We start from the raw sequence: 14,127 nt of genomic DNA on the forward strand, positions 1-14,127 counted from the left end.
AGAGTAGAACCCTCCACCAAGGGAGAACCGACCAATAAGCCAAAATGCTGGGGGGGCAACCTAAACAGCCCAACGTCTTTGATCGACTGGGCGCGAGCGAGCAAAGGCGTAGGGAGGAAGATCTGAGGGATGTTCTCAATGATAGAAGGGAAAGACACGACAAGTACTTCCCCCCAGCACTGGTCACTCCAATAGTACCAGATGTTGTACTGGCCCAGCTCGATGCTTTAAATCAGGCCGTCCAGTAACTGGTTGGGAACCAGACATCCCATATAGAGTTTGATCGGAGAAAGGACACTCCATTTGTGCAAAGAATCGCTATGGCAGAGACTCCAAGCAAATTTAAAATGCTAGTCTTGCCCAACTTCACTGGATTAGAAGATCATGTATCTCACATTAACAAATTCGAGATACAGATGGACATCCAAAAGGTGTCAGACGATGCTCGGTGCAGAATTTTTCTGGCAACTTTATCTGAAACTTCCCAAGAGTGGTTTTTCAAATTCCCTCCAGCCAGTATAGTTTCTTGGGAAATGTTCATAAAGGAGTTTTATGGACAGTTCTATGCTAGTCGGGTACATCCAACCGAAGCCAATCAACTGGTCAAAATTTGCCAGAAGGAAGGAGAGACCCTGAAGGGGTATGTTCAACGATTCATGCGAGCAGCTGCTAGGGCCAAGATAGTTGGGGATGAAGGAAATATGATGGCTCTTACTGGTAGGGTATGATGCCACTCATCTCTTTGGAACAGTTTGCAGAAGAATGGAGTCAAGAGTACTCAGGAATTTCTAGATCGAGCAGATAGGTACATCAAGCTCGAGGAGGTCATTGCCAATGAGGGAAAGTCTCCAACAGATGACCAGGGCCCAATATAATCTCCCGCCAAAGCCACCAATGAGTCTAGGAAGACCAATGGAAATGGCAAAAATAATGGGAAGACTAAGGGAAAAAGGGTGAACCACGAGCTGACGACGTCCAATAACAAGCGCCCGAAACAAAATAGATACGAACCAAGGTTCACCAATTATACGGCCCTAGTCGATAGCAGAGCAGAGATGTACCAGGCCACTCACACTATTGTTCCCTTCAGGGGACCATCCCCAATCAAGAAAGATATCTCCAAGCGAGATACTACCAAGTTTTGTCGTTTTCATAACGACTGTGGCCATGACACCAACGAGTGCAACCAGCTTAAGGAGAGATTGAGTTCCTTATCAGACAAGGACACATGAGGAGGTATGTGCGAGTAGCTGGAGGTTCTCAGCGAGAGACTCAAGGAGGCAACAAGTAGGCACCTGTACGCCAACGTTCGCCCCCTTTACAGCCAGTTCCAGTTGCTGGTACATTACTGACCATCTGTGGAAGACCACACATAGCAGGTGACAGTGAGAAGGTGAGGGAAAGATAGCCTGAACCTTACGTCACGACCAGGATATTAAAATGTTGAACGTAGAGGAGCGAACTCCCAAAAAAGCTCGAACAAAGGAAGAATCGATAACTTTCTCTGAGCTTAATGCTCAGCATGTTCGATTCCCCCATTCAGATCCTCTAGTCATGGATGTCCAAATCGCCAATATGATAGTCAAGTGAGTGTTAGTAGATACAGGAAGCTCAGTCAACATTCTGTATAAATCTTCACTGGAGAGAATGAAATTGTCAGTGCAAGATTTGGAACCATGCAACCAAACCATTTATGGTTTTTCCGATGAAGGGCTCGCGCCAACTCGGTCGGTCAGGCTCCCAATCACAGCAGGAACTGCACCTGGGAACAGGACATTACTCACTACTTTCATAGTGGTTGATTGTCCTTATGCATATAATACTGTGATTGGAAGGCCTATTCTAGTCGATCTGCGAGCAGTGAGCTCGGTCTGGCACTTGGCTATGAAGTTTCAAACTGACGCATGAGTGGGATGCGTGTTAGGAAATCAACAGGAAGCGCGGGAATGTTATAATTCCTCGATCACCAAAGAAAAAAGAGGCGGATCGGGGGAAAAAGCCGAGAAAAAGGTTGCTATTGGCAAATGAAGTACAAGCCCAATTAGGTGAACAGGTCACCAAATAGGGTGTTGCCCAAAGTGAGGATAGAGACTTAGATCCTCTCTTTGGGGATTTTGAAGAAATATTTAACCCATGGAGGACCTCGAGGAGGTCCAATTAGAAGAAGCAGATTCGACTAGGGTTGTGAAATCGATAAAAGCTTAGAGACAACAACAAAAAACAAACTGGTGGAATGATTCACCTGATGACATGGCAAGACTAGTATGCACATGGGATGTGTGTGACTATTTAAGTGATTACGTTCTGGTCGGCCATCGACCAGAAGAGAATTCACTCAGCAAAAGTCATATTTTGTAGGCGACCAGGACTGGACGTAGTATATCAGATATTTTCTAAAGATATTTTATCTTGCGTTTATGTAATAATTGTAATTTCCATTATGATTGAGATATGCTTGTATTAAATGTAAACAAGGCCTATCGGCCCATAAGAAGACCCTTGAGCCTATAAATAAGACTCAAAGGGTTCATGAGAGGGATCTTTGAGATCTTGAGAGAGAGAATTATTGTTTTCACGCAATACTTTGTATCTTTTGTTAAGCTTGTGAAACTCGGTAAACCATTATTTACTGATCGTAGGTTTTCATTACATCAATAAGAATACAAAGTGGACGTAGGCCATTACCATAATCTGAGGCTGAACCACTATAAATCTTCGTGTCATTTATCTTTATGGCTAGAATTAACCTTACTTTTATCGTTTTACTTGACTCCATGTCGTTGACCAAATCAAGGGTCAACAAAAACGACGTGAAAAATTCAGAGGGCACGATCTGGTAATAGTAATAGTCGAGGAACAAAAATCCTATTTATTATAAATATTAAGTATATCTGATGCCATATGGTTAATTAACATTTTTTGAAATAAACCTTAAATTGTAACCTATACCATACTACAATGATTAAAAAAATTACCCTAACCCACACCCCACTGAAAAATCAGTAACCACACCACATTAGATGGTGTGTACGTTGGACGTCTTTGTTAGGAACTTATAACGGAATTTTTATTTATTTTCATGTAGATCTAATATTAAACAAACTAATATGAGATAAGAATACTTACAGTATACGCAGCGGAATAAAAGAGTATTTCCTTAAATTTCTCTAATTCTTGTATCCTTTCTGTCGCAGAGTATTATCAAAAAACTGAACCGTTCTTCTAATTTCTTCATAGCCTTCCAATGTATCCTTAGAATCACCTAGACTAGTATGGGCAATTCTCAACACATGAGATAGATACAAAGAGAAGAAGAGAAAAGAGTAATAAGAGGCTTAAAAAATGACTTGTGTTTAGAGAGAATCTAAAACCCATCAGAAAATCTAACTTCTGAACTTATAAACTTGTGTTTTGACTTCTCTCTAAGCACTCCTTTTATAGACTCAATTAGGTCATTTAATTTAATTAAAAAATCAATAAAATAATAGCCAATTTGAAGCCCTAGGTCAAAATTATCATGGGTTTTAGGCCCGTGAAATTTCTCATTTGATTATAAGCCCATTGGACTTAAAATCAATGCCTGTATTTTTTTTAATTGATTTAATTAGTTAAATAATTATTTAATTCCTTTATCAAATTAATTATTTATAATTTGAATCTTGATTTAAACTTATTTATTAATTTAGATACCAATTTATCTTAATTAATAAATCTGCCATAATTTATCTTTTCTTCTCAAAATTACACAACTCTGTGAAACTATACAAAATTGACCTGGTCAACTTTGATAATTCTAATTGATAATTAAATCAATTAATTGAGACTATCTAGATGATTTTATCCAAGGTACAATGGGGACCATGGGCCTATGAAATCAAGCTCCAATAAGTTATCATAAATCTAACAAATAAATTTACTAACTTATTAATTCCTCATGACTCTACTATAGACTCGGAATTGCACTCTTGAATTCATAGAACGCTCTATAACAAATATAGATATGCTATTAAGTATTTGTTGACTGTGTTTTTAGCCAACGACGTGAGAACGTCAAATACGACAAACCTTCAAGATAATTTAAATAACACAGACGGTTTTAATCAATGAAAGTAAATAACACAAGAGATTTTATAGTGGTTTAGCCCCGATTGTCGGTAATAGCCTAATCCACTTAGAGTTGTGATTTATAGATCTGTACTCAAGATCAGATGGACTGAGCCAACTGAGTTTCTTCAGTACAGATTGCAAAAATACAAGAATTCTCTCAAATGCCAGCACTTTCTCTCTCTAGAATACTCAGACCCAAATTTCTCTCTCTAGAAAGAAGAAGCAGAAGAAGCCCCTCTTTCATCCCATAAGCCCTCTATTTATAGGCTTAGGGTCATACATACGGTATCCCTTAGAACCGGGATATTTTATTATATATATTACATTTAAATTACAAAGAAACATTCAAAATTCAAAATGTAACAAACCCCCCCATTTGTGGGAAGAATGATAGATTCCCGCGTATCTTGTTGAAGCTGTTTCTGGGAATCTTGACTTAGTCCTCCTCTAGCTAGTTGATCAACCTCTCCTACTGACCACTCATGCAAGTGCTGGTCAGACATGTGCATGGTGGTAGGACTAACATTTGTTGGTTGGATGTGCATGGTGGTAGGACATGGACTTCTCTCCTCTAACATGGCACTCTCCTCTAGCATGCCATGTTTTTCCTCGGACCAAATCCTTGGGGTCTCCTAGGACCACTCTCTTGGGGTCTCCTAGGACCACTCTCTTGAGTTCTCCTCAGATGCACTCTCCTTAGCTCTCCTAGGATGCATTCTCCTTAGCCTCCTAGGATGCACTCTCCTTAGCTCTCCTAGGACCAAGGTGCACTTGGCTTGGTTGTGACATCTTTCAAGCAGTCCAAATTCTTCGTCAGTCTACCGGGTCACCTTATCACAACTCTGAGGAGTCAATGTATTTATTGACTATTTATGTGTCTTTTACTGACCATGCACTGCCACTTGTCACCATTATTGCCTCGTCATTGATCTCCAATTTTTGGGTATAACAGTATCCATTGTTACAACCACAATTGTCACTCAATCATCTATAGATGGTCTACAATGAGATAGGACTAAAATACCATTTTACCCCTCATTGTATTTTATCCTTAAAACACTTAGTTCCTTGTGAATGATATTTCAGTAAACTAATTTAATTACTGAAATGAGATCTCTATCATTTAACACCTTGAACCAAACTAAAAGGAAACCATCGTTTCACTTCTTCATTAGAAGCTGTAGATGTTCATATCTATGATTAACACTCCCACCCAATTATACTACCAAGTTCCCAATATGTAAGTATGGGCTAGTCCGTAGGGTAAGCTGGTAACGAACAAGTCAAAGAACTCAAATAATACAATTAGTTAGAATACTAACCACTCAGAATTGAGATTAAATTGACCTATGATCAACTATATGATATGACTAGAATAGATAATAACAGTATGTTTACTTATCTTATCAACTGTCAATATCGGTCCAGTCCGATGTAACAAATACATCCGATTTTATCTACTTTGCTATTGTTCTGGAAAGAACATAACACTACAATGTGTAAGTAGATCATATCGTAGACTGGCAAGTAAGTGTAAATCTTGTGCACTGACTAATCTTAGAACTAACTTATTTTGAACATATAATCATATTTATATTCCACTGTGATTACGTCACTATAAATACGATTAGCTATATGCTCGGGATTTAATAGAAGTTTATATTAAACAAATAATCATGAAAATAAAACATGTGAGCAAAGTGATTGACCAAGTCAAAAAATGATTTCTATTCTTTTATTGATAATAAAATGAGATTACAAAGAAATTGAATTTTAATTAGGACATAAAACCCCAACAGTCTGACGTCTTACTACTACAAAAAAAAAATGGTATTTATGACTCTTGATATAAAGTGTTTATTATGTCACCAGCATGTGAGACATAAAAACCCCTAATATAATAAATTGGACTTATTATGTCATGCAATAGTAGACGTAATAAGCTTATTATGACTCATGGTCGAGCCTTCGAATCTCCAACTATTGTGGTTTCAAGGATTAGATCATTATTTGATGAATATAATCAGGTTTGGCATTCAAGGAATCATAGAGCACCTACAGCTTGTCATTCTACTGAATGTTGGTTGTCTCCTTTAATGGGTCACAATAAGCTAAATGTTGATGCATCAGTGGATGTTTGTTCCAATACTATAGGTATTGGAGCAATTATTCGAAATTCAAATGGAGATGTCCTAGCTTGTCTTTCCAAATCTCTCATAGGTAGCACTGATTTTTTAGCATTGTCCTCTCCAACATGAAGGGATGTTAATCCCTTCAGGTTACTTATTTTTGGTTATTAACAAATGGAGGTTTGGTTTTATTTTATTTTTTTCTGTTTTGATTTTTATTTTTCTAATTTTGTGAACTATATGATGTTTTATTTTGCAGGTTGCTTTACAATGATACATGCAGAATTTGTAGCTTTAATGGTAGCAATGGATTAGAGCCTAATGTTAGGTCTTCCATTGAGTTTTGTTGAATCAAATTGTTTAGCAGTTGTGACTGCACATTCCAAACGTTCCTCTTATTGCAATGACTTAGGTTCTTTGTTAGATGATATTGCAAGTTTGTTGTCCAATTTTCCAGAAGTATCCCTGATCCATATATGTCGTACAGCCAATAAGGTTGCTCATGGATTAGTAGTGCACGCGCTTAGGGTGGATGGAGAATTTGTATAGCTAGAAGATTTTCCTTCTTTTCTTCAAGATGATTAGTCTTATAGACTGTATGACATTATAAACTTTTTCAATGAATATATTTCATTGCAACAAAAAAAAAAAAAAAAACTTATTGTGACTATCAGTGAGTAACATATTAAGTCTACTACTAAATAAACTTATTATGTCTCTTTACGTAAGACGTAATAAGTTGTTCAAAACTTATTATGTCTCACATAGGAAAACCTAATAAGTTTTTACATTTCTTTTATAATACCCAAATTTCATAAATAGGTCAATAATAGAATAAAAAAAATTGTTCTCACTCTCATCCTCTCTATTTTAGTCTCAAATGCATAAAAATTTATCATAAACAATAGTAAATATGCCCATTGCAAATTGCATTAAAAAGGCACTGAAAAATAAAAATTGAATTTGGTTAAAAATAACTAACACTGATGATATAATTACATTGAACAAAAAAATTAATAAAATTTTCAATTGAAAAACACGATGATACAAAAAGTAGAAAAATAATATAGCGAATTATTGAGAGAAATAAAAATAAAAGATGTAATTGTACACAATTTAATTTAATTAATAAATCCAATAAGTTATGGAAAATTTAAAGATAATAAGGAAGCTGTTAAAACACAATATATGACTCATTTAGAACATTAACTATTAAAGAAAATAAAAATTAATTAATTAAAAATATATTTATTGTGTGACAATATTTTACTTAATTAAAAAAAATCCTTTTATTATTATAATACAAAATTATAGCCGTTATATTAATTATCCAACGATGTGGGACAACATTATATTTGTTCCAACTTTCGTTAGTTCTAAGCTATCCTTCTTTGTATAGATAGCAAACTTCACCAAAATTTATCAACAAGTACCCAACTTCATTTCGTCAAATAAAAAAAATGATTTATGTTTTTTTAGATTATATGTTTTGTTTCATTATCTGTTTAGACCATGTATTTTGACAAATGACTTTTTGGACCCTATGTTTTTTAAAATAGTTCAAATATCAAATTCTTTTTAACTAAAATCACAAATAATTCATCAAACTAATAACTCAAAACAAAAATATAGTCATTCTGCCTAAGAACTGTGTTGTTATACTCAATTTTTTGTTCATCAAAATTAGGTTTAGGGGCCTATTTGAACTATTTTACAAAACACAGGGTTCAAAAAATAATTTGTTAAAACACAGAGTTCAAACAGGTAATAAATCAAAATACAGGATCTAAAAAGGTATAAACCCTAAAAAAAAAAAAAGACTTTGTCAATCTTTATAAGTTGATACTTCAAAATGAAAAACCAGACTCCCTAAACTCGGTGTTTCCTTAGGACCATAGTCGATTCCAAACTACTTTAAAATGTGCAACAAATAGATAAACGATCAATCAGGAAGTATACTTTTCAAAAATATATTACCATTATTACAATTTTTAAAATTGGGTTTAACTATTAATTATATTAAATTTAATTGGACAAATATTATTTTAGTTTAGACCCTGTGTTGCAAAAGTTACCGATCGGACTCTCTATTTTATTAAATGATAATTCAGATCCTATGTTTTACAAAATGGAACAAAATGATACCCTCAGTCCAATTTTAGTCAAAAAAATAATTAAATCCGACCGAAATACCTCTACTTTTATAGATGAGTTAATTTAATAAATTATAAATTAATATAAAAATTAAATTTTTGGTAATTATAAAAAGAGGGGCTGAGTGTTGGTTTGTTCTCTCCCATGACGAAGAGGAAGAAGCTAATACGTAAGCCAGTTCTTCGAGTAGGAGAGCAAGATCTACAGCTGAGTTTGGGAGAGAAGCCTCCAATTCATTCTTTGGACAATGATCGGGTGCCTGAAGGCCAAGAGATTGCTGTAACAGGTGCAGAAGATGAGACCAGTGTTGCGGATTTGAATCGCCAAATTGAAGAGGTCTATGGGTCGGGAGAAAAAGGAACCCAGGTTTTTACCACTGTAGGGAATGGAAATGGTGCTACGACTTCTATGATGGCTTCATGGGCAGACAAGGTGGATGAAGGAGACTTTCAAGCTTCAGCTCAAAGACAGTGGCAAAATTTCACGGCAAGTAAATTGTCCTTTTCAGACCAGAAGCTTGAATTCACTGAACTGTTATACAGGGAGGGACGGAAATTTGCTAGAATTGATGTTGAGGAGGTTAAAATACAATCCGTAAATTGGAGCTCGGCAGTCATTTGCATGGTGTTAGGTGATAACCCCCCAATGGCTGTATTTGAAGGGTTCATAAAAAGGGTTTGGGGTCATCTAGGGATAGCTCAGATAGCAAGAATGACTATGGGTTTGCTTATGGTCAAGTTCAATGATGATGTAACAAGGGATCATGTTCTAGAAAATGGCATTCTTCAATTTGATAGGAAGCCTGTAATTGTTCGGCCATGGACGACAGATCTGAATGCTATTCGACTTGTGTGATCTGTTCCTCTTTGGATTCGTCTACAAGACTTGGGGCTACAATATTGGGGTAGTAAATGTCTCAGTGCCCTAGTGAGTACTATTGGCAAGCCAATAATGGTGGACAAATTCACAAGGGAGCGTTCACGTATTCAGTATGCTAGAATTCTGGTTGAAATGGAAGTTACTGATAACCCCCCTAAAAGTATACAATATATCAATGAGCATGGCCAAATCATGGAGCAGGGGGTTGAGTATGAATGGCTACCGATTAAGTGTAAGACTTGTGCTGGTTTTGGTCACTCAATGACAGACTGTAGGAAGGTCCAGAATACTCAGTGGGTCGTGAAGGAGCCTACAACTAAAAAGGAGAAAAAGGATCAGAGAACTGAAGGACTTCAGGATGAAGAGCTGGAGAAGCCTGCAACTCAAGCTAGTTCAGACGATGGCAAGGTTCAGGTCAACCCAGTCGAAACTTTACAGCCTAATAGTGAGGTATTAGCTGCTAATGATAAAGGTAATCAGGCAAGCCAACCTTGGCTTACTCCGAAACGAGTTGCTGCTTCAACCAAGGAAGGACAGAGTTCAGAAATTACTGCTAAAAACTCAGGTCAAAAGTACAAAAAATCAAATAAGTTTGTGGTGCTACAAGAGCAAATGGTAAGTGGTAAAGAAGGTAACATTAATTCTGTTTCCTCAAATGGATAATTGTAATATTTTGAGTTAGAATGTTAGAGGGCTTAATGGTTCTATTAAGCATAGCCCTGTTAGTGACCTTTGTAGCATAAATAAAATAGGAGTAGGTGGTCTTTTAGAGACTAAAATGAAGGGAAACAAAATAATAAGGTTCATGGACCATCAGTTTCCAAACTGGGAATTTCACACAAGTTCAGTTATTGAAGGCCGACTGTTGATAGTTTGGAGAAAGTTATTTGTTAAAGTCAATATTATTGAGGAATCTAATCAATTTGTTCATTGTTTGGTGAAGATGGCTGGTGTGCAGCAAGATTTTGGTGTCACTTTTTTATATGGTTTTAATTCGATTGAAGGTAGGAGAAATCTCTGGGAAGGGTTGCAAAGGCCTACTCTTATGGACAAAGCATGGTTAGTTTTAGGGGACTTTAATGCCCCTTTTTCAGGTAAAGACAGATCAGGTGGTAAGCCTATTTCCGATTTAGAATTGGTTGATTCCGTTCGGTGGCTTGCGGGTGCTCATGTTGAGCCTCTAAAAAGTGTAGGTTTGTATTTTACTTGGACTAATAACCAAAAATGGTTCAGCTAGAATATACTCTAAAATAGACCATGTTCTTATGAATGAGAAATGGATTGATTTGTTTCCTCAGTCCACTGCAGTGTTTAGATGGGAAACCATTTCAGACCACTGTTCCTGTCTAGTTAGAACTCAGCCTTTAGAGAAGATTAGGTTAAAGCTTTTTCGGTTCTATAACTATTGGACAAAGCACCATGAATTTCGTGATCTGGTTTTATATAGCTGGTAGTCACCGCTTAGAGCCACAGGTATCAAAGCTATATTTCTTAAGCTGCTGAGACTTAAACACTGTTTGAAATTTTTTAACAGGGACAGAATTGGTGATCTGAAGGTAAACTATTATAAGGCTAAAGAGACATACCAAGAAGCTCAATTGCAAGCTCAAGCATATCCTCATGTATTTAGTTATCAGGAAGATGAGAGAATAGCAGCTGAAGCCTTCTCGGTTCAGGAAAGACTATATCATAGCTTTTTAATCCAGAGGAGCAAGATAACATGGCTGAGACAGGGAGATATGAACACTTCATTCTTTTATGCTTTTTTAAAGAAGCGTAAAGCTGAAAATGGTATTGTCTCTTTCATCACAGAAGAAGGAAAATGAGTGGATAAATTCTCAGAAGTTGTCTCTCATTTTGTGAGTCATTTCAGATGCTTTTTAGGTAGTCCTAGCTCGGCTACAGGCAGAATAAATATCCAGAATGTTGAGATGGGTTCTAAGCTTTCTGTTGAGCAACAATTGAAGCTTCTTAAACCTTTTTCAAAGAAGGAGATTCGGGATTCATTGTTTGGCATTCCTATTACCAAATCTCCAGGACCTGATGGATTTGGTTCAGGCTTTTTTAAAGCTAGTTGGCAAGATATAGGGGATGAGGTCTGTGTTGCAATAACACAGTGTTTTGAAACAGGTTATTTCCCATCTAAGCTTCATGAAACAACTTTGTCTCTGATTCCTAAGGTAGCTAACCCCTCCCGAGCTGTTGAATATAGACCCATAGCCTGCTGCTCTACATTGTACAAGTGTATGGCTAAATTGATTTGTAAGAGACTGTCCTTAGTTCTCCCTGATCTTGTACAGCCAAATCAGGGAGCGTTTGTTAAAGGTCGCTCTATAGCCCATAATATAATGATTTTTCAAGATCTCATCAAAAACTATGGGAGGACTTCTACTTCATCAAGATGCGCTATGAAGATCGATCTAAGTAAGGCCTATGACACAGTAGACTGGGAGTTTCTTGAGGACTTGTTAAAAGCTCTAAGATTTCCTATGAAATTCATAGGATGGGTTATGTCTTGTGTTCGGAATACATCCTATTCTCTTCTGATGAATGGCAGAGTTCAAGGCAAATTTAAAGGTGAAAAAGGGCTGAGACAAGGTGATCCCATGTCACCTCAGTTGTTTGTTCTTATAATGGAATATTTGACAAGAAGTCTTCAACTAGCAGCGCTTAAATCCCCCTTTAGATATCACCCTATGTGTAAAAGTCTCAAGCTTATTAATCTGTGCTTTGCGGATGATTTGCTTTTATTCTGTAAGAGTTCTATCTCAGCTGTAAGAAGTGTCAAGGAGGTTCTTGATGAATTTGCTGCTGCTACTGGGCTTTCAATCAACTCTGGTAAGTCTCATATTTTTTTTTGTGGAGTCACTAGCAATGACAGAACTCGGATTGCCCAAGAAATTAATCTGACTGAAGGTACTTTTCCTCTTAAGTACCTTGGGGTTCCCATGAGGCCTACCAAATGGAGACATGAAGATTGTGAGGTAATTCTTCACAAATTTCGTTTAAAAATGCAGAACTGGGCGAGTAGACATCTCTCCTTTACTGGTCGCATACAACTTATCCATTCTGTTTTGCTTGGGCTTCGAAACTATTGGATGACTATTTTTGTTTTGCCTCAAAGCATTATCAAGGAAATTGAAAAACTTTGTAGGGGTTTTCTGTGGGGCACATCTGGGCAGAGAAGCAAGATTCATATCCCCTCTTGGCAGAAGGTTTGCCTCCCCAAAGCCTATGGTGGATTGGAATTCAGAGATGGAGCAAGTTGGAATCGAGCTGTTTTAGCAAAGTATGTATGGGCTATATCTGCTAAACCAGATTTGTTATGGGTTAAATGGATCAATTCCATTTATCTGAAAGGAGTCAATATCTGGAATTATGAACTGAAGGAAAATTGCAGCTGGTATTGGAGGAAGCTCTGCCATCTCAAAGATCGTTTTAACCCTGCTGCTATTCTCTCTACTAGTGCGCAAGGGAAGTTTCAGTCTTCAAAATTGTATAACAGCCTTTTAGACCAGCAAAGGGTTGATTATTATCGGAATGTTTGGAGTAAACTAATCTGCCTAATCATAGATTTATGCTTTGGCAGGTGGTTAACTCTAAGCTTTTAACAAGAGACAATCTCAGTAGGCTGCATGTTCATATGAATACATTGGTCTGTCCTGTTTGTGAGAGATATCCTGAGAGTCATTCTCATCTATTTTTTGACTGCATTCTCTCTAAACTGGTGGTTAAAAGTATCTTTGATTGGCTGGGGTTCGATGCTTGGCCTATTGAATTTAATAGCTGGATGGTGTGGCTGGCTAGAGCTCGGATTGGAGTTTCAACTGCTATTGTGAATATGGTTATTGCTGCTGTTATATACAGCATCTGAAGGAATAGAAATAGGTGTTTTCATGATGGTTATTCTTTGACAGTTGTGAATCTAGTACAGGAAGTAAAATACACAACTAAATATAGGCTTTACATAGTGACCAATAAGCAGCTGTCTGTCAAAGACCAAGTGTACATTCGGAACCTTCAATGTAATTAGTTGAGTATCTTATCTGGTTTGTAGTTGGCAGGTGTTCCTGTTTGTTTTTGAGTCTTTGACTCTCATTTGTATTGTTCATTTGTTCAATGAAGTTCATTTTTCTTCTTGATCAAAAAAAAAATTAATATAAAAATTATAAAGAAAATCATATTTTGATTAATTAATACTTTAAAATAGTTATATGAAAAATTTAAACCTAAACACTAAATTTAAGACCTAAATTTCATCATTAACTTATAACATTAAAAAAATAATAAAAAATCTAATAAGTAAAAAACAAAACAAAAACTTAAAATTCCACCAAATATTTATAACATAACATGTTCTTCTTCCTTGAAACCCAGAAATTCATCAAAATCCAAACCAAAAATATGTTCTTGAGTTCATCCTTCAAATCCATAATCAACATCAATACAAAAAACCTAGTTTTACAAAAAAAATCTAAATAAAAAAAATCAATCCCTAACTTCAATATTACATCTAAAAATCAATATCAAAACTCACTTTTTTCTTCTTATTATTCTTCTTCAAACATAAAATTTTGTGTCTTGGACTTAGCCATCCCTGTCAACTTCAGACCTCGGCAGTTCTTGGACTTCAGATCTGGCCTCACCAATTGCACAAGTGCATCAGATCTCGGTCATGGGGGGTGTGTAGGAGGGATGAAGCTCCTTGACACCAATAGTTCACAAACCCATATCAAAGTTGGTAGGGTCCGACCAAACATGAAATCATAATCTGGGTTCGTAGGCCAATTTCTGAAGAAGATTAAGAGTCCCCAGATGTTTTTTAGATCTGCGTCTTGAGAACTCCCCAGAATTTTCA

General features: G+C 36.5%; 1 protein-coding gene across 1 annotated transcript; it reads left to right on the forward strand.

Moving 5' to 3' along the window:
* The first annotated feature begins 9,341 nt into the window (after positions 1–9,341).
* On the forward strand, positions 9,342–13,143 carry LOC133813999 (uncharacterized). Its single transcript, XM_062247023.1, has 6 exons — positions 9,342–9,884; positions 9,952–10,458; positions 10,568–10,719; positions 10,804–11,060; positions 11,154–12,811; positions 12,859–13,143. Exons 1-6 carry the CDS (start codon positions 9,342–9,344, stop codon positions 13,141–13,143), a joined length of 3,402 nt encoding a protein of 1,133 aa, XP_062103007.1.
* The last annotated feature ends 984 nt before the right edge of the window (positions 13,144–14,127 follow it).

This window comes from Humulus lupulus, chromosome 1, assembly GCF_963169125.1.
Source record: "Humulus lupulus chromosome 1, drHumLupu1.1, whole genome shotgun sequence".
In the NCBI taxonomy this organism is placed as follows: domain Eukaryota; kingdom Viridiplantae; phylum Streptophyta; class Magnoliopsida; order Rosales; family Cannabaceae; genus Humulus; species Humulus lupulus.